Here is a 20,827-nt window from a genome sequence, read left to right on the forward strand (position 1 = left end):
ATTCTTTTTGACTTTTTTTCGTCATTTTCGGTTTTTGTTTTCACTTTTTTGTCTCATCTCTTTATTTTGGATTGCCGTTAGACTTTATCCACATGGCTAGTTGTCTTGCTCTGCCCATTTCTTCCTTGCTTTTCTTTATTTAAATTCTTCAAAAAGCGTTTTTTCCCCCTTGAGCCAATGCGAAAATTAAGAACATGAAGATCGTTCGGTGCAGTCTTAGCAACCCATAAACAGGTTCACTGTATTATTGGGAGCTCCATCGATCTGCATGAGATCGAGTTGCCCCCTCTTAAACCAAAGGAATCTGAGGAATGAGAGAAGTTTGTTGAAAATTCAGGTCTAGTCAACCGTCACGTCCGGTCCGCGTATCCTTGACAGATGGGCGATTACTTCGGAGCAAGTTGCTGTATGCTTCATCTACGCAGCTGATGATCCTAACACGGAGAACCTGCGCCTTACTTACCTTCCTTCTTTATTTTAGTAGTGTCCGGAGAAAATGGTGTGACCTAACAATCCTTCCTGGTGGTATCACACGCACCCAAACACGCATACCAAAACCAAATTTATATCTCCCCCCTTCCCCCCTCCCCATTCCCATAGCTCTCTTCACATTACTATAAGTCCCGCCAGGAGACTGTCTGCGTCTTTTGTTTAAAGTAACTAGAGGTATATTGCACACGTATGATGATTCTCGTCCATTGCGGTCGACGATGCCGTACAGGTATATAGATAGACATGCCACGCTATGCTATCCCTTGTTCGCTGGGACTGTTCGGTAATCGTTTGCCTTGTTCGCTGGGACTGTTTGGTAATCGTTTGTACGTATATGTCTTGAGTTGATTTTATGAATGCTTTGTTTCCTTATCCTCTTATTCTTCATGGCGGATTTTGATGTCGTGATGTCTGGGAGCCTCAGAGCTGCAGTGGGAGGAGACGAGACTACCTTGGGAAGGAAGGTAGGAAGGTAGGAAGGAGGAGGAAACGGTAAATATATCGCGAGAGACATGTTGTAAATTGGCTTTGTCGAAGTTCGTCGGGGAGAGTGATAGAATGTCAGGTCTTCAACTCAGTGGAGCGGATGACCAAAGGCTGGACTATGTACTTGCTCCAGACTCTTCGTCATGTTCTTGTTATCCTCTACTAGAGTGTCTACCAGCCATGCATGACCTGATACGTAGCTCGGCATTGCTTTGTTCTTATCAACGGTGTACTTGCTACCATTGGCTGGGGATCAGCTCATTAACGGAGTTCGTCAAGATCCTTGCATCATAAACCAGTCACAACCAATGTAGTCAATATCAATTCAACGAAGAAGAACAACTCTGCCTGGTATTGGTATATCTCTAGCAAACAAATCCCGCATCCCGCATCCCGCGCTACAAAATAGAAGAAGAAGACAAAATGAGTCAAATGAGGCTAAAACCTCACAGCTACCTTGAAAGAAGCTGAAAATAAACACGACCAACTTCATTCCATCCATATAAAGCATCCATCAACCACCAGCCATCAAAGAAAACACCACCGAGGAACATAATAAGAAGAAAATGGTATTTTTCGTTTACCCGCCCGTCCTGCCAACCTGCCCCCAACGCGCCGACCAGCGTCCCGTCCGTTTTTCCCGCTTCCCAAACGACATTGTGAAAAATAAGAAAACAAAATATCAGAAGGAAGAAGTAAGGGGGCCAACAACCGTAACAGAGAGAAATGAAGATGGATAAAAGAGAAAAAAACTGAAGTGAAATAAGAACAATGTGTGTATATAGGAAGCCAGCCGATATAGATAGATCAAGAATTAGAGTTTAAGAATTTGTTGTCCATGGGTATTTCGGGCGGGGTATTTCTTCACGTCTTTTCCTTTTTCCATGTTTTTCTTTCCAACAACAAACGTCAAGCAAACCAGCGACAGACACTCAATGTTGCAGTCATAGTGGTATCTCGTCATCAGCACCATCCCTTGCGGCACCTCCGCTGCAATCAATGCACTGCTGAAAAGGCCGCAACTAGCGACGAGTGTAGACGGGGATGTTCCGACGAGGAGGAGGGGGCCCGCCGCCGTTCTGCTCCTGGGTGAGCTCGGCGACGCGGGCCTTGATGCGGGCTACGCGGGATTCGATGGCTGTTTTTCGCTTGTTAGCATTTTTTTTTACACCTTTTGACTCGATCAGAAGTAGTGAGTGTAACTTACTCTCCTCAGTACTCGAGTACCCATCCAACTCAATCCTCGCCCTAGGCGGCTGGAGACTCTTAGCTCCATCCAGCGGCTGACCGTTGCCGTTAATCTTCTCCTCCTTCAGCCTTTGGGCAGCACGCTCAGCGGCATTCTTGCGGATCTGAGCCCAGCGGTCCTGGGGGTTGGAAGTAGCGGGGCTGAGAGGGACAGGCTCAGGGCTGTTGGGGATGGAGGAGACCGAGTCGGTGGCGGTCACCTGGGAGATGGGGCGCTCGCTCCTCGCGGGCTTCTGCTCTTGAATGTGAACAGGCGTAGGGGCAGGAACGGACATGGGGGCCGGGACGGCAGCAGCTTGCTGTTCCTCGCCGGTTTCATCCGAGGCAGAATCATCCGGAATGAAGGCGGGTTGGTCGAGTAGAGGACCTTGGTTGAACTGGCTGACGTGCTCCTGGGGCGGGGTGACTTCGGTGGAATCAACCTGGGAAGTCTCCTCAACTTCCTCCAGAGGCTGTTCGTAGGTAGGCTCAGCCTGGACAGGCTCAGTGGCGGGCGTGGCAGGCATAGGATCAGTGGCCTCCTCCCGGGGAGTGACAAACTGAGTTTCCTCACGCTGCATGGGAGGCTTCTCAGGGGTAGCCGGCTTGGGCTGCACGGGGACCGGCTTTCTAGTCTGGGCCTTTTCGTTGTTCGCAGCAAGCATGGCGTTGAGTTGATCAGGTGTACTGTCAGCAATCTTTGACGACCTCTTAGCACGGCCAAAGAGCTTTCTGAAACCACCTCCACTACTCTTGGGCTCCTTCTGAAGCTTCTTAGACTTCTTGTCATCCACGGGCTCTGGGGAGGCCATAGTTTCACGGATATAGTCGACGCTCTTGCGGACCAGGTCCATGCTCTTAGACTCCCTGGTTGGCGTAGCGAGCGGGGTTTCCCGGCTGGCATTCGACTGGCGCTCTGCAGGATGGACCTCCTGAGGTATCTCCACTACTCTCTCCGTCGCCTGGGCCTGACCCTTTCCAGAGTTGACAGTGCTTGGCGTTCCGGGGTGCTCTGGCTGTGAATCCGACCTCGGGGACTGGACAGCCATCTGAGCTGCCGACTTGGGTGGCAGTTCGGGTGCATTCTGGGAGATGTCTAGCATCGAGCTGTAGCGATGGCTGGGAGTGTAGGAAGAGTCGTTGGCACCGCGGCCTGCGTTCGAGTCGGCCAAGTAGGCCTCACGGATCGCGTCACGGTCCTGGTCGTACTTATTGGCCCACTGGACAGCTGGCGATGCGGCGTTCAGAATGCTTGGTTGAAGGGTAAAGACACTGCTGGTCTTCTCGGCCATGACTTCGGCATCATTGCGTCCCCGTCTTGTGGCAACCTGAGGTTGCGACTTCTGCTTCTCCTGCATCTGAAGTTGATAGGCAGCGGCCTGGATCTTGGCCTGCTGATCCGGGCCGATGCTCGTCTTGCTAACACCGATAGAACCAGTGGTGTGGCTAGCCTTCAGGTTGCCCTCTGGCTTTTCAAGTGCGTTCTTTCCGGATGTAGACTTTCTCCTGCTGAGGTTCTTGCCACGGCGAGTCCAGCTAAAGAGGCCCTTCTTCTCGGCGATATATGCACCCTCAACAACCTCAGGAGCAGCCCCGCGGACAATCTCCTCCATGACCAGCCAGCGCCCAGCGCGGATAAGAGTCTCGATAACCGCGCAACGGCCAAAGGCCGCTTTCCTCTCAGGAGTCTCCTCAGGAGCCAAACTGCTCATCCATACCCACCAGAAAGCGTCATCGAGGTCGAATCTCGTAATGCTGGCAAGTTCACCTGGCTGCAGAGCGTCTTCGAACCGGGGCTTATGAGATTGAGAGCTCTTTTGACGGACAGTTCCCTCAATGGGCGGGAGAATCTTGTCAGGCGGAAGCAGGATATTGTGAGAGCTGGGGTTCTTGTCTTCGAATCCCGAAGATAGGAAGTCGGCCCAAGAGGGGGTTGTTGGACGTCCGAGATCATCATTAGCTGCAACCTGCGCCTTGATGGCCTTTTCGCGCTTAGCAGCCAAGGTAGCTTCATCGTCGGTGGAATCCTCCTCGATTGTGCCTGAAAAGCCCATGTCCTCGAATCTTGACCACGAAGCATCCCGAAGACTAGTCGAGTGCTTTGAGCTCGAAACGGCCTGGGATTGATTGGCGGCAGAGACCGCTCTAAGGACTCTGCGACACTCCTCAGTCAAAGCCTGGACAGGGTCATCGAACTCGGAGAATTCTCTTAGCGCCTGATCCTCCTCACGATACTGGAAGTGGTTTGCTCGTCGGAGAAGTGCAAATGGCGTAGGCGAAACTGTCTCGACGATCATAGCAACCCTGTGGGTTGACGATTGCAACAACGCCGGTCGCTGCGGCGGGTATTCGGTTTCCTGCAAAAGCTTCTGCAACGATAATGGGAGAGTCGAAATGGCCCCTAGAGTCGGAAGGGGGGCTAAACAACGAAGATAGGCGAAGAACAGATGGCTCGTCGCATCGGCCGCTTTTAGCCACGATTTGTAACCTCCTTCAAAGCCCTGGCCACCGTCATCGTGTTCGAATGCCCACCAAGCTGCCATACGGGAGAGCTTTCGCCCTCCAAAGCCGTTCATTTTACCATGTGCCGCAACCGCCGAGAGTAAGTCGAAGAATTGGAAGATGATTTCGGTTCGGGCCCTATTGTCGACGCTCAACGGGATAAATGTCTTGAAAGAGTCTCTGGCCATGTTGGAATCTTGTTCGCCGACCTTGAACAATTCGTATGAATCCCAACCGACAACACCTCCTTGCAATCGGCTCCAGCACCACTTGATTACACCAGAAATAACCTGTACCACCATCGTCAGCATGTATTATTTCGCGATGAGTTGTCTCGTCGGGAAAGCGCACCATGGGCTCGGTCATGCGCAGCTCCTGCTGGAGTGCCTCTCCGCGGATCGCTGGTCCGCCATTTTGTTTGTCGAAAAAGTGTCGCACAAAGGTGCGAACGGCGCTGGGGTCGGAGGTCGGTCGGAAGGGGAGCAGTAAAAATGGGATATCGAGAGCTGTTCGTTGAGTGAGGTTAGCAATTGAACTGATCGGACAACAGTCGGGATGCACAAGAAATGCACAAGGCACCAGATGCGATGGCATGCACAGGGCGCAAATCGCAAAGGGTAGGTGCAGCATAAGCTAGGCAGTGAACCCCCAGGGGTCCAGGTTGATGTCATACCTCGCGACTTGAGCTCCTCGGTAGAGAGGGTGATCAGCTCGACCACCTCTTCGGGTTCAACGGTTGTGCGAGTCCAGGCGTCGGTCCATTGGGGTCCCTTGGGGAGCTGTGCGGCGAAGGAGTCCACGTCGGCGCCCTTTTTCTTGGACTTGGAGCCGTCCTTGTGTTTGAGGCGGGAGAATAAGCTGGGCATTGTCGTTTACTATTGGGGGTTTGCTGTGTTGTAATTTGTTTGCTAGTCGAGGGTTGCAAGGCGAGACATTCGATGTAAGAGAAGAATAGCCGAATGCGCAATGGGTATCAGGGGCGTATGGGGACGTATGGAGGTCCTCGTCGAGGGTATTGCTGCACCAGCGCAATTGGAAAGAAGAATAAAAAAAGATCCCAAGACAAAACCGACTGGCGATGATGAAATGGAGAAAAAGGTGGGAGAAAGGTAGAATGGTATGAGATTTCTCCTCGGGCGCGAAAGTCGAGGTGAGAGATGGGAAAGGACGGCGAGCAATTGGCTGGTCTCGGGGTTTGGGAGTTGGAGAGGCAAGCGGTCAAGGGGGGAATATGGGGACCTATGATGGATCCTGGTCCTGGTTCCGAATGTCTATAAAGTCTCGAGAGGAGCTCCGCCGATTTGTAGGTGACAACCTGACCTCGAGGACTGAGGTTGAGAATGGGAGAGTTGAGGAAGAAAGTGAGGGAAGAAGGTGATTGGGAAGAGACTGGAGAAAAAAAGTACGACGATGGATGGATGGATGACACCGGTGACGAGTGGCAGAGAGAGGACGAGACCGAGACGGGAGCGAGTCTAACGATTAGAGGTAGACAGAAGCTCTTCAGGGGCTCCCATGCAAATGGCTTGGGTTTTTGTGATGCCTGCAGGAAATTTGGTCGTGACGGTAATTAACACCAAGAGCTTGCAGTGCTGTACCTCTACAGATGCACCTCAGTCTGCAGCACATATGTCAGGTACTTGCACCTTATCAAGCAATCACCTTGCCTTACCTTTCCGAGGCTCAAGTTGTTGCTCGCCAGCTCTGGTGGATATCCAAAAAGGAACCTTGAAAACAAAAGGCCTTCAAGTGCCAAACGGTGAGATGGATGGGGAGGATGGCAAAAGGCAGAAAGAGGCCTGTGTTGATTTTGTGTCCACTGTCTCCAGCGTGATGAATTGTACCTGAATGGTGTTTTGGCGTTAGGCGGGATTTGGGCTAGTTCCTGCGTCTAAGTGGCGTTGGTCTGTGCGCGGTGGATACTCTTCGGTGCATGCCGTCCTTGAACGTCTCTTTTCAGGAACGCCATTTCCTCAAAGGGGTCAGACAGTAGTCTCGTAACAACTTGAACCTGCAAGGTGAAGAAGTGCTTACATAAAAAAAAGAGACAAGAGGCTGCACAATTGCAATAATCCCATATGCAGACCGTCTTGATTTTCCAAGGCATGGCACCCCTCTTGGTTATCCTGAAATGAAGGTCTGGTTTGGGTGTAGTCAATCCGGGGCTGAAATGGGCTTGACGGGCTTGACGGGCTTCCTGAAATGACGGCCTAACCCCAACTGGGCGCCCATTTTCTTCTGAAGAGACTTTTGAGCTGATATCACCAACAACCAGTAAGATGAACTGCTGGCGGATGGTGCACCGTGGGGGAAATTGATACGGGGGTGCCTGGGGATCTTCTCCACTTGGTGCCTTCTGCAGCCCAGTTTGTCTCTGGAGTGCAGATTGTGCAGACAGTGACGATGGCGGGGTTTATTTACAACGCCTGTGTCTCGCCTTGGACAGCACTGTTTCGGACCAAGGCTCCAGCTCCACAGCGAGCTTATGAGCATGGACCGATTCCTCCACCTCTCCGTGCAACACTCTTTCACCAAGACATCACCTCAATCAATCTATCCTCGCTTCCAGCTGCTGAGGTTCAACTCGACTGCCGGTCTCGCCCTTCTCCGGAAATATAATTCTCGGCAACCACCCGGGTCACAGATGAAAGCCGAAGCCACATCATCCATATTTTAAAAAGGTGCATGGATGGCAGTTATCGCCTTTTTTGCTTTTCAGACATCAGCCCATCAGCTACGGAATCCTTCAGAGAGGCCGTCTCTCGTCTCCGTCCCCTCTCTCATCCATCTCCCCACGCAACACAGCAGAATCAGGAACAACGACGTACAGCATCAGCAGTACTGCATTCAAATCACAGCATCGGGCGTACCATCGTCCTGCCGTGCGACTGCGAGGGAATCAAGTGGTTTGCCTCCGCGCTTGAAAATTACCGAGTGCTGCTGACTCGCAAGCTGTGACAGACATGTCAAAACTGTCATCCCATCAAGTCATCAGGCCAGTTACAGTTTCGCCTTTCGTTGTTTCCTTCCCCTTACTCCTCTCCTTAGCTCTTTTCTAGCCCATCCGAATATGCCGTTGGCGACGAGATGCTTCTCTTCCCGCTCGCCCCGGATACTTAAAATGCATGAATGAGAAGCTGCCAGCTCATCCGTCACAGGAAACCATCGACTTCGCGCTGCCACTGGTCTGCGAGTGTCGACGATGGACGGTCAGCTTTGAGAATTTTATTGGTCGTTTGTTCTTTTAAACAAGCTACTAACCCCGACTTTGCCGTCCCGAAGCTTCTCTGCGTTGGCATGGCTTTCCTTGTCAGGCACTGGTAATCCTTGTTCAGCCGGCCAATACAGGTCTGCGGAGCCGCTCCTTTGAGGCTATCGCTATGGCTATCAGATACCAATGGGTTGTACCTGTTGTGTTGCATGCGGGAAGACTTCACCCATCTCTTCTTTCCCGGAGGAAGCATGGGCGAAAAGATCTCAGTTTTAACCAAGCTTGAAAGGTATCTTTTCGACATTTCCTCTTTCTTGTTTCCCACGTTTTCCAAGCTCTTGTCCAAAGCTTCTACCTTCTATGGAGACGATATGCAACGACAATCACCTCCGGGTTCAAAAACGCACCAAAAATGCAGGTGTTCGTGCCGCTAGAAGAGCAGCGCTGTCTGGGATTGATTAGCGTTCGCCCGTCCGGCCCCCGTAGCCGCTTGGCTTTTTGCTGCACGCCATTCCCAAGTTCCTGACCGGCCCCGGCAAAACATCACTCGTTCGTTCTCCCTTCTTCCCGTCGATCCTGGTGTTCCTTCGGAACCGCTGCGCTGGTAATTATCTCTGCGTTTACTGAAACAGGTTATTGATTGATTGTTCAGGTAACTTCTCTCCTACCATTCACTCAGTGTTATCCTTCCAACCCCACTGAGGTAGGATTCCTGTTTTCCTCGCAACATTTTCCATCCAATCTCTTCTCTGTCGTTGATTCAATGGGCTTTCGAAGAAAAAGCAAGAATTAGCCAATCAAACACCAGGACTGAGCGGGTGACTTACCACTTAGGAACTCCACTGGTTCTTGAGCTTAGAGGATCTACGGCCTAATAACCGAGGCGTCTAGGTGTGTCCCTTGTCGCCTACCCATATGCGTTGTTGATCATGAACAACGTTGAGCCATGGGTCCATGGCTCCAAAGCCTCCATGGAAAAAAAAGCTGGAAAGAGAATATTCCATGGTGTGTACTTCGGGATTTCTTCGCTCTGATCAAAGAGCTGGGTAATCAAGCGACGATCAGTTGTCGGAACACCTTCTTAACCAAATCCAAAGTCAAACACATCAGCGACTTCGATCAGTCGAGCGCTTTTTGCTTCAAAAGAGAGCCATGGAAAAGAGGTCGAGCTTAGAAGTCAGGAACAACTCACTTGCTCGACCCTTTGCCTTTGCCTTGGCAAACACGATCTTGCATCCGAGACAAGGACGCTACACAGGCGTCCCAAACGTCGCTCCTCCACGTTACCAAACCATCGCTTTGCGCAACCTGATGGTCAAAAACTGGATGGATCGGGTGTTAAGAGAAGATCAGTTCTCTCTTCAACGTGAAAACTGCATTGGTTTTTTTTCTGTTTAGTTTTTTGAGTTTGTTAATCAAACTTGACATCAGCAAAGAGCCCATAGGCGACTTCCCACCAAGGTTTGTTTGACAAAGCCAGAACTGCAACCCATGTGTAGCTTCTTCCCTCAAATATTCACTCAAGAAGGGCCCTCAGAGGCGGCCCTCAGAAACGGCTTTGTTCAAAACACGGATTGCTAGTCAACAACTCTAGCCATCGACTGATCACAAGATCTCGGGGGCCCCTGTTCGCACTATTCATTCCAAGACATGCAAAAGCGAACACCCGCTCCTCGTACAACTTGGTCGCCTCTCTTCTGGTCGAGATGACGTGCGTTGTGTATGCGTGTGTGCTACAAGCTCAGTTGTTAGCAGATGGAGGGCAAACAAAGGGAATACCCTAGGAACGGACGATGGCTGTTAGGTTTTCAATTAATGCATAGTTTTTGTTGCTCCTCGAGATTCTTGGGCTGATGCATGCTGGATAATGAGCGTGGCGATTTGGCGTATAGGCTGGATTTGTGCCTAGTTTCTCTCCCCTTTTTCCCTTCCTGTCTCTTCGCGTGATCTTCCTGATACTTATCGTTGGTCTTGTCAATATAAATGCTCTTGGGATAAAGCTAGACCTCAACTCAAGTAGGTGATGCATACGAACAGGCATGTCAAAATGACTCTAGATTCTAAAACCTCCCAGTCCATCAGCATAAGAAAAAATATCGCAAAGAAAGACCTGACAACGTCGTTATATCCACTCCAGAGCGATCTCCATGGCGCTTTATCCGATTCAAAAAGGTGCATCTGGTACAACACTACCTCAGTGATCTCGGCACAACACGAGCCTTTGCACGGGATGCGACACAGCCAGCGATGCCATGCCGGGCACGGACATCCAACTCCTTCCGTAAAGCCCGGCCGGATGTCCCAGTCGTTTCAAATTCCGCCGATGAAAACGTCAGCGCAAGATGGAGTCTATAATCAATCTCGTCCCTGTTCAAACTCATATGAGTTTGAGGAAGGCGGTTGAAGGCGATTTCAGGAAATAACTACTGAACAAGCGAACTCAATTTGATGATGCCAAGGAAAGAACAAAAGATGCAGGCCAACAAGGTCCTCAATCCCCTTCCCACACATCTCCACCACCCCAACTCGGCCGGCAACCTCAAAGCGCCCCGATTTCGGCGGCTTCAGTGACTCCACTACCGCCACGTACCCGGCGGGCCCGCCCAGCTCCAAATCTCCAAATGCGGAGCGGATCCGCTACGGCACCGGTGGGGCCCCCGACTAGGGTCTTCTAGGTCTTAATTGAACGATGACGCCAAAAGCCGCGTCCGTCTTTTAGGGCTCGCTGTTAGAGAAAACGCGGTTTTGCTTTTTAGCGTTGTTTGTCATTGGGAAGACTTCACTTGACAACATCAACATCAGGAAGCAAACGGAAACCTTGGCTTTTTGTCTAACTGGTTTTTTTTTTTCAACTTGGGATTGGAATCGCAAGAATCTTCCACTCAAAGGTCGCGCTGGTGAAATTGGAGTCCGACTCGGATTCATCCCGCCGATTCAAAGACATCGTCTCTTTCGACTCTGTCCATCAAGACTTTCTCAGCTTTTGAAATCCTCTTCATCAATCACGGCTCCAAGGAACCCCACGGCCTTTTTTGGGCCATTATCTCAAAATTCGACGACCTTCCTCGGCTCTTTCCACCCACTTAACCTCATCCACAAAGCACCATCTCACACATCCAGAACAATGTCCTCCCTCAAACGCAAAGCCGGCTCCTCCTCCCAGCCTGGCTCTTCCGATGCCAAAAAGCCCAAACAAAACGGCAACATCATGTCCTTCTTCGGAGCCCCCAAGCCCGGCGGTCCTCTTAATTCTTCTCCCACAACCACAGCAACTCGATCGACCACCAGCAGCCAAAGCCAGAGTCAACCCACCAACAGCAACACTGCCTCTAGCTCTAGTGCAATCCCAGACCCAGCAACCGTAACACGTAAATTCAACAAAGAAAAATGGGTAGCCTCCCTCACGCCCGAGCAACGCGAACTGCTGCAGCTGGAAATCGACACCCTTGACGAGAGCTGGCTGGCGCATCTGAAGGAGGAGATTGTTACGAGGGAGTTTCTGGACTTGAAGAGGTTCTTGAAGAGGGAGTGGGAGACGAAGACGGTGTTTCCGCCGAGGGAGGATGTTTATAGTTGGTATGTTCTTTTGCCTCTTTTGCCTTTTCCCTTTCGTTCCCCCCCCCCTTCCCCAAATAAAACTTCCCATCCCTTCTCAAAATTCTTCCCGCCTTTTTTTCCACATAATCAATCACACCATCACTGACTGACTGATTGACTGCTGTACCGTAGGAGCCGCCACACCCCTCTCCCCACAGTCCGCGTCGTTATCCTCGGTCAAGACCCCTACCACAACCACAACCAAGCCCACGGCCTCTCCTTCTCCGTGCGCCCTCCCACGCCCGCTCCTCCTTCCCTTCGTAACATTTTCATCGGCCTTTCGCGGGACTATCCCACAACATTCGCTCCACCCCCCGGCAAGGGCGGGTTATTAACACCCTGGGCCGACCGCGGCGTGTTACTGCTCAACACCTGCTTAACCGTTCGCGCGCACGAAGCTAATTCCCACTCTGGTAAAGGCTGGGAAAAGTTCACGCAACGGGTTATCGACCTTGTCAACGAGAGACAAAAAAGGGGCGTGGTGTTCATGGCGTGGGGAGCACCTGCTGGAAAAAGGGTGAGTAGGGTGGATGGGAAGAGACATTTGGTGCTGAGGAGCGTGCATCCTAGTCCGTTGAGTGCGCATCGGGGGTTTTTTGAGGGAGGGCATTTTAGGAAGGCTAATGAGTGGTTGGAAACGAAATATGGAAGGGAGGGGAGGGTGGATTGGAGTTTGGTTGAGGGGAGGAGTGTTTTTGATGATGCGGTGGAGGCCAATGGAAAAGAAGAGGGGGGGAAGGGGAAGGATGAGAAGGAAGTGAAGGGGGGAGATGACGATGATGAGTTCGAAGGTGGAGAAATCTTTGATGAGGAGGGGTTGAAGGAGGTTGAGGCTGTTGTTGAAAAGGTTGAGACGCAGGAGGAGGATGGTGGAAAGGAGGAGATGAAAACGGAGTTGGTGGTGAAGAAGAAGGGGGACGAAGAGGAGGGAGGTGATGAGAATGCTGTTCCTGATGAGGAGCGGACCGACAAGATGGAGGAGTGATGGTTGGAAGGTCGAAAGGGTCATTGGCTTGCACATATTTGTATGTGAAGGCTGCGTTACACATGTTGCCTATACGCACGCGGTTGCTGTGTTACAAGAAGCCTTGTTTCTATTGGACATGGGTCAAGGGTACTATATGCTTCTGTTCTTCGGGGTCGGTGTTCGGAGTTTGTGTCATTATTGTTCTTAGGTTTGGCTCGAATGACTTTACGTAGAGCATCGGGATAACAAGACGCTCGTCATAGCTCAGCTCAAAAGGCAAAACATGGAGACAACCAAAGCCGTAATGACGAAACCATGTAAATAGAATAAAAATTCATAATATGTACCAGCACCTTTCTAATGCTACTAGAGGGTCATAATAGACAACAAGCTCTTTGTATCATCGATCTTCCACACCCACTACAATAAAAACCATCTCATACCACACTATCACCACTCCTAATTACCTTCAACCCTTACCCAGTCTAGACCTAACAGGGCAACTCACCCCTTCCAAGCCAACCACCCAAAAACCGCCACAACCATCCACGCCACCCTCCAAACCGTCGTCCACAATTCCGTCACCACCACGCCCATGGCCGTCTTCGGCTTCGGTTTTTTTCTGTTTTGCTTCGCCCTCCACTTCGACCCTGCTGTGGACGCACCATAATACATATCCTCCTCTTCCTCTCCAGGAATCTGTATCCTCGGCTCATGATGATGATGCTTGCCTCCCCATGACCACCCTTTGGTAGACTTATTACTATTACTGTAAACGCTTGATTTCCTACTCCTTCCACTCTTTTCGGTGTGACCACCATTTCTAGGGCTGGTTTTTCGTAGTGACGAGCTCACGGACCCCGTCCGAGTTCGTCGTTCTCCCGAGGTGGCTGAGGAGCCATACTTCGATGAAGAGGCGGAGAAGCCGGCTGAAGGAAAATTGTATTCGTCGTAATCCTCCTGCTTGGCCTTGAAGACGGGGAGGATGCTAATCCCGCTCGCCGCGTGGCTATCGGCATCGAGATCGAGGGCGAATTTGGGTAAGTTGAGGACGGGCACCAAGAAAGCGCGAATGGCGAGGAGGATGATGCAGAAGATTCCCAGGCCGACGTAGTGCAGGTAGGTGCTGATTTGGTTCGGAAGCAAGCAGAGATGGGTTTGGATCGTCGGTTGACCGTCACCTGCTAGGGGCTTGCCGGTGACTGGGTCGAGCGGGTTGTATAAACTGACCATTTGGAAACCGGGAGTAGGGATGCCCATGGCCATGCTGATGGATTTGACGGTGATTTCGCGGACGGAGCCTTGGTTGGGCGCGTGCACTACTTCGCAGTAGTCGTGGTCGTCGCCAGAGAAGGCGTGGATGACATTGCCGATTTTCTCGATTAGGCTTACGGACTGCTTCTCGTCGATGACGTTCTGGTATTGGTACCCACGATACACAGAGATGGCGTTGCGGTGGTCGGGGAACACGGGCTCGGTCTGGCCTTTGGGTGGTGGTGTGGGCGGCCAGTGCTCGCGGTTCGGGCCACATGGGGTGCCGGGTGGTCGGTAGAGCGGTACGTGGGTAAGAAGGATGGTCGGAAGGTCGGGGATCTTCTTGCTGTTGTCGTCGTTGACAAGACGCGGTTGGTCCTTGAAGTTGGCCTTGTTCAGCTCCTCGATTCGGTGGTGCAGCTTAACCTCGGGAACCTCTCCTCTCAGATACCGTAGCTCCTTCTCCACAGCCTTCTGCTTCGTCCACTTCACCTGGTTGATGAAGTGTTCCGTCGGTTTGTAAATGGGCTGCACATCCTGCCTGGCAACCTCCGACAAGCTAGCGGCACTCATCGACACCGTATCCACCGAAACGAACGTATGGTTTCCAACAACATCCACGCGGTTGCCCTCGCCAAAGTACGCCTCGAACCTGTTCCTCACGGGAAGCTTAATCTCAGCTCCAAAACCCAAGTCGTGGTTCCCGGGTAAACTGGCAATTAGTTTCCTCCTCTTCTGCTCGTTCTCCGGCTTCTGTCCCGCCTCCAGCCACGGACTGAAGAAGATCTCGCCGAACCTCGCGTACTCCTTCAACCAGTAAACCTCATTGTACTTCTTATTCCAGCTCTTCAAGTACTTCTGCTCGTCTTTCGGGTGCGGACCCCACTCCGGGTCTCTAAAGTCTCCATGTGCTGTCTTCCACTCCCGTCCGCCGTCGAAAAGATCGCCCAGGAAGAATATCGTATCGGGATCGAGCTGGGATTGCATCTGCGTGTAGGATCGGCGGATGTAGTTATCGACAATCGTCATCGTCAACGGGTTCAGCGGCCACGGTCGGCCGGGGTACGAATGGGGGTCGATGAGCTGGGGATCGGCCACCAGAACGAGGTGGTGAGGTTCTGCGCCGGCGGGCTGTTGTCACATTACATTAGCTTTCCCACCCATGTCCACAGTCCACGAACACCAGGTACAAAGGACTTACCCATTTCTCCCACTTTTCCCATGCACACTCTTCCACCGCCGAATGAAACACCCATCTCTCGCCCCAAAGCAAGACCACTATCCAGGCAGCCACCAACAGATGCGGGAAGCTGAACAATCGGTTATACGTCAGATTCAGTCGTAGCCTCCGCCCGGCATCGACGATGGCTGCCCAAGCCATGAAACGACCGCGTTCCCTCCAGAAGCGCCAGGCGGAGCGGGACGAGTGGGCGAGAAAAGCGCGGATGTCGTCGAGAACGGAGGTTGAATCGGAGCGGCGGTGTTTGGGTTGGAATGTGTAGGAAGAGGAACTGTAGCCGTAGCCCCCGTTGCTACTACTATACGATGGCGCCATGATGGGGTGTCTGTGTGGCCATTCCCGGTTTGCTGTTGTGTTGGAAAAGCTGTGTTTTGTTTCTGGGAGGAGGTCGGAGTTTGGATGCCAAAGAATGAAACGACGGGAAACGAAACGTGGCAAGGCTTCGTTGTTCACTGCAGTTGTTGAATGCGATGTGCGCAATTCAGGGGTGTCGGTTTCCCACTTGCAGTGGAAATGGAGCTGCCTTGTTAGAGCCGCGGGAGAGTGGAATTGTGGATTCCTGCGTCTCTGCTATGGTGGAGTATGTCGTGTTAAGGCTTCCTCAGATCAGTGGGTATCGAGGCCCGACTCCACTATCAATCTTTAATGACGATGTTGAAAGCAATATCGAATTTCAAAGGAGTTGGAATCACGAAATCACAGGATAAGAAGGATTGTTGTTGTTTATGGAGACATTGACACTTCAGCCGTCGCTCGCCAACGAGGCCAAGTCCCCGCCCACACTCCAGCCTCCCGTCCATCCAGCCTCTCTCGGCTTAAGCGGGGCCGCCTGAATGACCACTCAGGAGTCAGGAACAAGATCCAATATTCAAGACATGACAACAGCCAACAAAAAAACTACCCGACTGCGGCGTCCGGAGCATAAAAAGAGGAACAACTGACATTGTCAAAATATGAAAATATGTAACGAAAAATAAAGCAAAAAGGTCAACCGACCATGTTCGGAGTTGAACTGAAGCGTTCACCCGGAACAAGGCAGAGGCTGAAGAAAACACCACGCATTTTCTGGACCCAACGCGCTAACCGTGTAGGCTACTGGACTGTGATGGAAAGTCAATGTTGTGGTACTCATATACCTATGGTCACGAGAGATTCGAAACCAAACGAAGCCGAACCAGACCAAATAAACCAAACCAACTAAACTACACCAACACTGCGATGTCAAAAAATATGGAATGTTTAGGTCGGGAAGCATATACAGACAATCTCGACGTCTTTAAAAGCGGTGGGTTATAGTTCGATTGGAAGTTGGTTGGTCGGTGGGTGCAAGTGTTAGTGTTTCCACCTACTTCCAAGCAAATCATTAACAAAACCGTACCTCTAGAGGTGCCCATGTCTCCAGCTCCAGATTACAGCGCTGTTAAGGATTTGCTATGAACAACAAGGAAGCACTAACACTTGCACCAATTAACAAAACCATAACCATAACCCACCAGTTTTAAGACAAGCGACAGAAGCGAGAGTTGAAACCCCCTTCACTCAACCAAACCCCGAAACAATGGGTATCTATCATGAGTATTTTCAGAGTCCTTTCAATGTTACCTCATTGTCCTCAATCCAAACGTGCATGTGATGATGCTGTTATCGATAAACCCACATATTGAGCAACACAGTTCAGGTGAGCCAGGGTAACGACAGTCGTCCGACAAGCGACACCAACGGCCTCCCCCCCCCCCCCCCCCCCCCGATTCTCGCCCACTTCCCGGCCATCCGGCACGTCTTCCAAGGGACCGAATACGCCGATTGCATACTCACATTTTCACATTCCGAGATTTTCTGCCTACCCCAATTGCCCTGTTCAGCTGAGCTACATAGAGATCCGGACGATCGGATCTGAATTCGTACCACACCGTCACGGAAGGAGGCTCCCGAAGAACGTGGTCATGGGGTTACCCTGCATTTTGTTGTGGTGTGGTAGGTCCTTTTGAAGGAAGTACCTACATATACACACCCTTTGCGAAAGCGATTCAATGCCCCATCTTCAACCTTCCAAGGTTGAGTCAGGCTCGTAGTAGTGTGGGCAAGGGGGGAGTGGTAGGTAAGTAAGGTATGTTTAGATTTTGATCGAGCTATCATGTGTACAATGTGCTCATTCTAAGGTAAGCAAATGAGGGAAAGTATGGACAATGAAGAATGTATGTAAGAGAGGAAAGACAAAAGCGGATAGAGAGTTAAGCAAAAGCAGATTGAACAAGGGAGCATCGCGATTGACGATGATGAGATGGATAAAAAAAGGGAAAAGAGAAAATGAAACGCAATGGTGATATTCCATCACCATTCAAGAGACGTATATTACAAATGCCAGAAGCATTCAGTCATTATCAGGACATCATAGATTTGGTATCGCAAGCTTCTACCCGGACTTAAAAGATCCAAGTAAAAGTCTGCTTAACCTCAAACGGCACGGAATACCTATTATCATCGCGTTAGTATCATCATCACCCCCCTAAATCACCACCGCAACACACGGAAAGGAGTACTCACTTAATATCCCCACTACTCGGTCCCACCAAGACCAAAAACCTTCCTTCCTCCGCGACCCACGCCTTCCTCTCCGTATCATAATACCCCACGGCATACTTATCCAGTTCAATCCTCAAATGCCTCGTCTCGCTCTTTTCCAACTGCAATTTCTCAAAAGCGACCAACTCCTTCTCCGGCCTCGGCAATCTAGACTTTTCATCGCGGACATATACCTGCACCGTCTCCGCGCCGTCGTACTCACCCACATTGGTGATAGCCACGCACAGCTCGATAACGCCGTTTTGCGTCAGCACGCGGCTGGACAGCGAAGGACGGCCGTACTCGAATGATGTATAAGAAAGACCGTGGCCGAAGGGGAAAAGCGGCGCGATCTTGGACCGGTCGTAGTGTCTGTAGCCGATGTAGATACCTTCACCATAGATAACCTCGAGGTTTTCGCCGGGCCAGTTATGATACGCGGGTGTATCTTCGAGGCGTTTGGGGAATGTGCAGGGAAGTTTACCAGACGGGTTACGCAGGCCGAAGAGGACGTCCGCTAGGGCATTACCTGCTTCCTGGCCTTGGTACCACGCTTGCAGGATGGTAGGGACGCGATCAGCCCAGGGCATGGTCACCGGCGAACCGGACTGGTTGACGATGACGGTGTTGGGGTTAGCTTTGACGACAGCTTCAACAAGACGGTCTTGCGAGCCGTTGTAGGGCAGATCCATGGTTTGGCGGTCATAACCCTCGGATTCCCACTCGGCGTCAAGGCCGACGACGACGATGGCCACGTCGGCGGCGGAGGCGGCGTCGATGGCTTCTTGTAGGTAGTCGACTTGGTCTTCCTCTTTGAAGCCAATGCGGCAGCCGCCGTAGCGGTGCGTCATGCCCATTTGCTTTTGCTTGGTGAGGGGGCGGAGCTCGTTGGTCATTTCGATGCGGAGTTCGACGGGACGGTTGGCGTCCATTTCGACTTCGACGAGGTAGTCGACCGAGCCGTCAAACATGGCTTCACCTTCTTCGGTCCAGTCCCAGAGGTCGAGGGAGAGCTTGCCGTTGATGTAAAGCTTGCCGGGGCCGACGGACATGTAGGAGATGGTGTGCTTGCCGGAGTGCTTGGGGGTGAGGTAGGTGGTGGCGACGGCGGACCATTCGGGGCCGGTCTGGGCGAGGGGTGCAGAGTCCCAGAGGAAGAGATCGGTGTTGGTTCGTCGTTGGATGGTCACGGGCTCGCCCTTGAACTTGTCGCCCTTGAACCACTCGATGGTGACGCCGGGCTTGCCAGTCTTGTCGGAGCAGTAAGGAGAGGCAACAGGGAGCCACTTGTAGATGTGGCAGCCTTGGGCATAGGTGACAGGCTTCTCGGCGACCTTGCGGATGCTTTCAAGGGGAAGGGTGGTGTAGTAGGGGTTCAAGCTGGCACTTCCACCACCTCCAGCGATAGCTCGGTTGGCGTTGGGTCCGATGACGGCAACCTTGGTGGTCTTGGGGTTGATAGGCAGAATCGAGCCTTCATTCTTCAGAAGGGTGAGACCCTGGATACCAGCCTCACGGATCAGCTCCCGGGTTTCCTCTCTGTCGTCTTCCTTCTCAGCGGTTTCGGGTGTCAGATCGCTTCCCTTTGTGCGCTCGACAAGAGTGAGGACGTTCTCAGCCGCTCTGTCAATATCAGCCTGGGATAGTTCGCCCTTGTTCAGGGCCTCGATGACATTCTCATAACGCCATTTCTTGGAGTGGGGGAACTCGATATCGCAACCGGCCTTGATGGACTCGGCAGTGGAGTTGACACCGCCCCAGTCGGAGATGACGGCGCTGTGTCGGTGTTAGTGATTCATTCGAGTACCAGGACAACGATGGTCACTCACCCATCAAACTTCCACTCATCCCGAAGAACCTCCTTCAAGGTGTGAGTGTTCATGTCAGCGTGCACCCCATTTACGAGGTTGTATGAAGACATGACAGCCCATGGCTTGGCCTCGCGGACGGCAATCTCAAACGGACGCAGGTAAATCTCTCGGAGTGGCCTTTCGGCAATCACGGAGTTGACTGTCAACCTGTTCGTTTCTTGCTCGTTGCCAACAAAGTCTTTCATATGTCAGCTTTGCATCTCCACGGATCCATAGATGACACTCACGCTTAATGGTAGCAGCCACGCCATTCTCCTGAAGACCCTTGATGTACTGAGCGGCAAGTTTGCCAGTGAGAAGAGGATCCTCAGAGAAAGACTCAAAGTTCCTTCCTCCCAAGGGATGTCTATGCATGCAGACCGTGGGCGCGAGGAGAATGTTGGCCTGGCGAGCCTTTGCTTCTTCGGCTAAATGACGGCCTACTTCGCGGAGAAGGGCCTTGTTCCATGTAGCGGCCAGTGAGATACCGCAGGGAAATAACGCAGCCTGTTGTTAAGGATTAGCATCATGTCGAAATTGTCAACTTGATCGCTGTGAACTCACCTTGGTACCGCCAACAAAGATACCGCCTCGAGCGCCGTTGGGACCATCACTCGTTTTCACTGCAGGGATGTTCTTTTCCGGAATCGACTTTGTCCTCCAGAAGTCTGCGGCAGTTAGGAGGGAAATCTGGATCTGTTAGCTTATGGTCTTTCCTATAAGAATAATATGTCGACTGCCTACCTTCTCCTCCTGTGTCAGGCTTGCCAGCTTCTTCTTAGCCAGGAACCTCTTGTTCTTCGGGACAGCTACCTCCTGGAACGGGCTTCCCATGGGTGAGAACTCGGTATCGGGAGTGGTGTTGCTGTCGATGCTCTCGGAAGGGGAGGCATTCGGGTCAATATCCCGCTCAAAGGGGCCTCCCCTAACGGCGATCGAGGAAAGTGAAGTCATGCTGGATGAGCTTGGAGTCTGCAGTTGAGAGCTCGGCGGGAGAAGTCTCAACGGATAAAGCGACCAGTGAGTCGTCGAGGGTGGTCTGTCGTCAAGCAATGTTCAGCATGTGACAGAGGAACGGTCGAGCAAACGTTGTTCCAGCACGGGGGGAGACAACGGGACTGATAAAAAGGGTGAGATTCTTGGAGTACACTACATGAATTCAAACTGGGAAGAGGCGGGTAGTTTATACAACTGCCCGGGACTCTTAACCGGAGAACAGGTGGAGAGATTCTCCATTCTGACTTCCGAGGATTATCCGGTCTTTATGTGAGCATGCCCGGCGAGAGCATAGGAAGGAGTGTCATCAGGAGTTTGAAGGTGTCAGGGTAGTTCGGGATGGTGGGAGCTCAAGATGTACCAGCTCGACTTGTAACTGGCCAGGGGCTATCAACAAACAAGGCAACTTTGTCCAGGGTGTGATTTTGAGGGAAGAAAAAAGT

At 51.8% G+C, this 20,827-nt stretch overlaps 4 protein-coding genes across 4 annotated transcripts; 1 reads left to right on the forward strand and 3 right to left on the reverse strand.

Annotated features, from left to right (window-relative positions):
* Positions 1-1,663: 1,663 nt before the first annotated feature.
* Positions 1,664-5,607, reverse strand: SMAC4_08069 (uncharacterized protein). Its single transcript, XM_003347453.2, has 4 exons — positions 5,381-5,607; positions 5,059-5,213; positions 2,186-4,997; positions 1,664-2,116 (listed from the first exon to the last, which is right to left on the reverse strand). The coding sequence occupies exons 1-4, from the start codon at positions 5,571-5,573 to the stop codon at positions 2,001-2,003; spliced, it is 3,276 nt and encodes a 1,091-aa protein (XP_003347501.1). The 5' UTR covers positions 5,574-5,607; the 3' UTR covers positions 1,664-2,000.
* Positions 5,608-10,703: 5,096 nt separating this feature from the next.
* SMAC4_08070 (uncharacterized protein) lies at positions 10,704-12,500 on the forward strand (the record flags this gene model as incomplete). Its single annotated transcript, XM_003347454.2, has 2 exons — positions 10,704-11,494; positions 11,648-12,500. Exons 1-2 carry the CDS (start codon positions 11,043-11,045, stop codon positions 12,498-12,500), a joined length of 1,305 nt encoding a protein of 434 aa, XP_003347502.1. The 5' UTR covers positions 10,704-11,042.
* Positions 12,501-12,802: 302 nt separating this feature from the next.
* Positions 12,803-15,585, reverse strand: SMAC4_08071 (uncharacterized protein). Its single transcript, XM_003347455.2, has 2 exons — positions 14,938-15,585; positions 12,803-14,867 (listed from the first exon to the last, which is right to left on the reverse strand). The coding sequence occupies exons 1-2, from the start codon at positions 15,289-15,291 to the stop codon at positions 12,987-12,989; spliced, it is 2,235 nt and encodes a 744-aa protein (XP_003347503.1). The 5' UTR covers positions 15,292-15,585; the 3' UTR covers positions 12,803-12,986.
* A 1,595-nt stretch (positions 15,586-17,180) lies between these two features.
* Positions 17,181-20,541, reverse strand: SMAC4_08072 (uncharacterized protein). Its single transcript, XM_003347456.2, has 6 exons — positions 20,133-20,541; positions 19,953-20,078; positions 19,637-19,895; positions 19,368-19,587; positions 17,521-19,314; positions 17,181-17,448 (listed from the first exon to the last, which is right to left on the reverse strand). The coding sequence occupies exons 1-6, from the start codon at positions 20,340-20,342 to the stop codon at positions 17,400-17,402; spliced, it is 2,658 nt and encodes an 885-aa protein (XP_003347504.1). The 5' UTR covers positions 20,343-20,541; the 3' UTR covers positions 17,181-17,399.
* Between the last annotated feature and the right edge of the window lie 286 nt (positions 20,542-20,827).

The sequence above is a fragment of the Sordaria macrospora genome, chromosome 1 (genome assembly GCF_033870435.1).
Source record: "Sordaria macrospora chromosome 1, complete sequence".
Classification (NCBI taxonomy): domain Eukaryota; kingdom Fungi; phylum Ascomycota; class Sordariomycetes; order Sordariales; family Sordariaceae; genus Sordaria; species Sordaria macrospora.

What these genes read in the sequence shown, in the direction of transcription:
- SMAC4_08069 (XM_003347453.2), bottom strand. Translation starts at nt 5,573, where the DNA reads ATGCCCAGCTTATTCTCCCGCCTCAAACACAAGGACGGCTCCAAGTCC. An exon ending in CGAGGAGCTCAAGTCGCGAG is followed by an intron (nt 5,214 to 5,380) that starts GTATGACATCAA and finishes CTCAACGAACAG; the next exon opens with CTCTCGATATCCCATTTTTA. An exon ending in GTACTCGAGTACTGAGGAGA is followed by an intron (nt 2,117 to 2,185) that starts GTAAGTTACACT and finishes AGCGAAAAACAG; the next exon opens with CCATCGAATCCCGCGTAGCC.
- SMAC4_08071 (XM_003347455.2), bottom strand. Translation starts at nt 15,291, where the DNA reads ATGGCGCCATCGTATAGTAGTAGCAACGGGGGCTACGGCTACAGTTCC. An exon ending in GGGAAAAGTGGGAGAAATGG is followed by an intron (nt 14,868 to 14,937) that starts GTAAGTCCTTTG and finishes ATGTGACAACAG; the next exon opens with CCCGCCGGCGCAGAACCTCA.
- SMAC4_08072 (XM_003347456.2), bottom strand. Translation starts at nt 20,342, where the DNA reads ATGACTTCACTTTCCTCGATCGCCGTTAGGGGAGGCCCCTTTGAGCGG. An exon ending in TCTTTGTTGGCGGTACCAAG is followed by an intron (nt 19,896 to 19,952) that starts GTGAGTTCACAG and finishes CCTTAACAACAG; the next exon opens with GCTGCGTTATTTCCCTGCGG. An exon ending in CGTGGCTGCTACCATTAAGC is followed by an intron (nt 19,588 to 19,636) that starts GTGAGTGTCATC and finishes GACATATGAAAG; the next exon opens with ACTTTGTTGGCAACGAGCAA.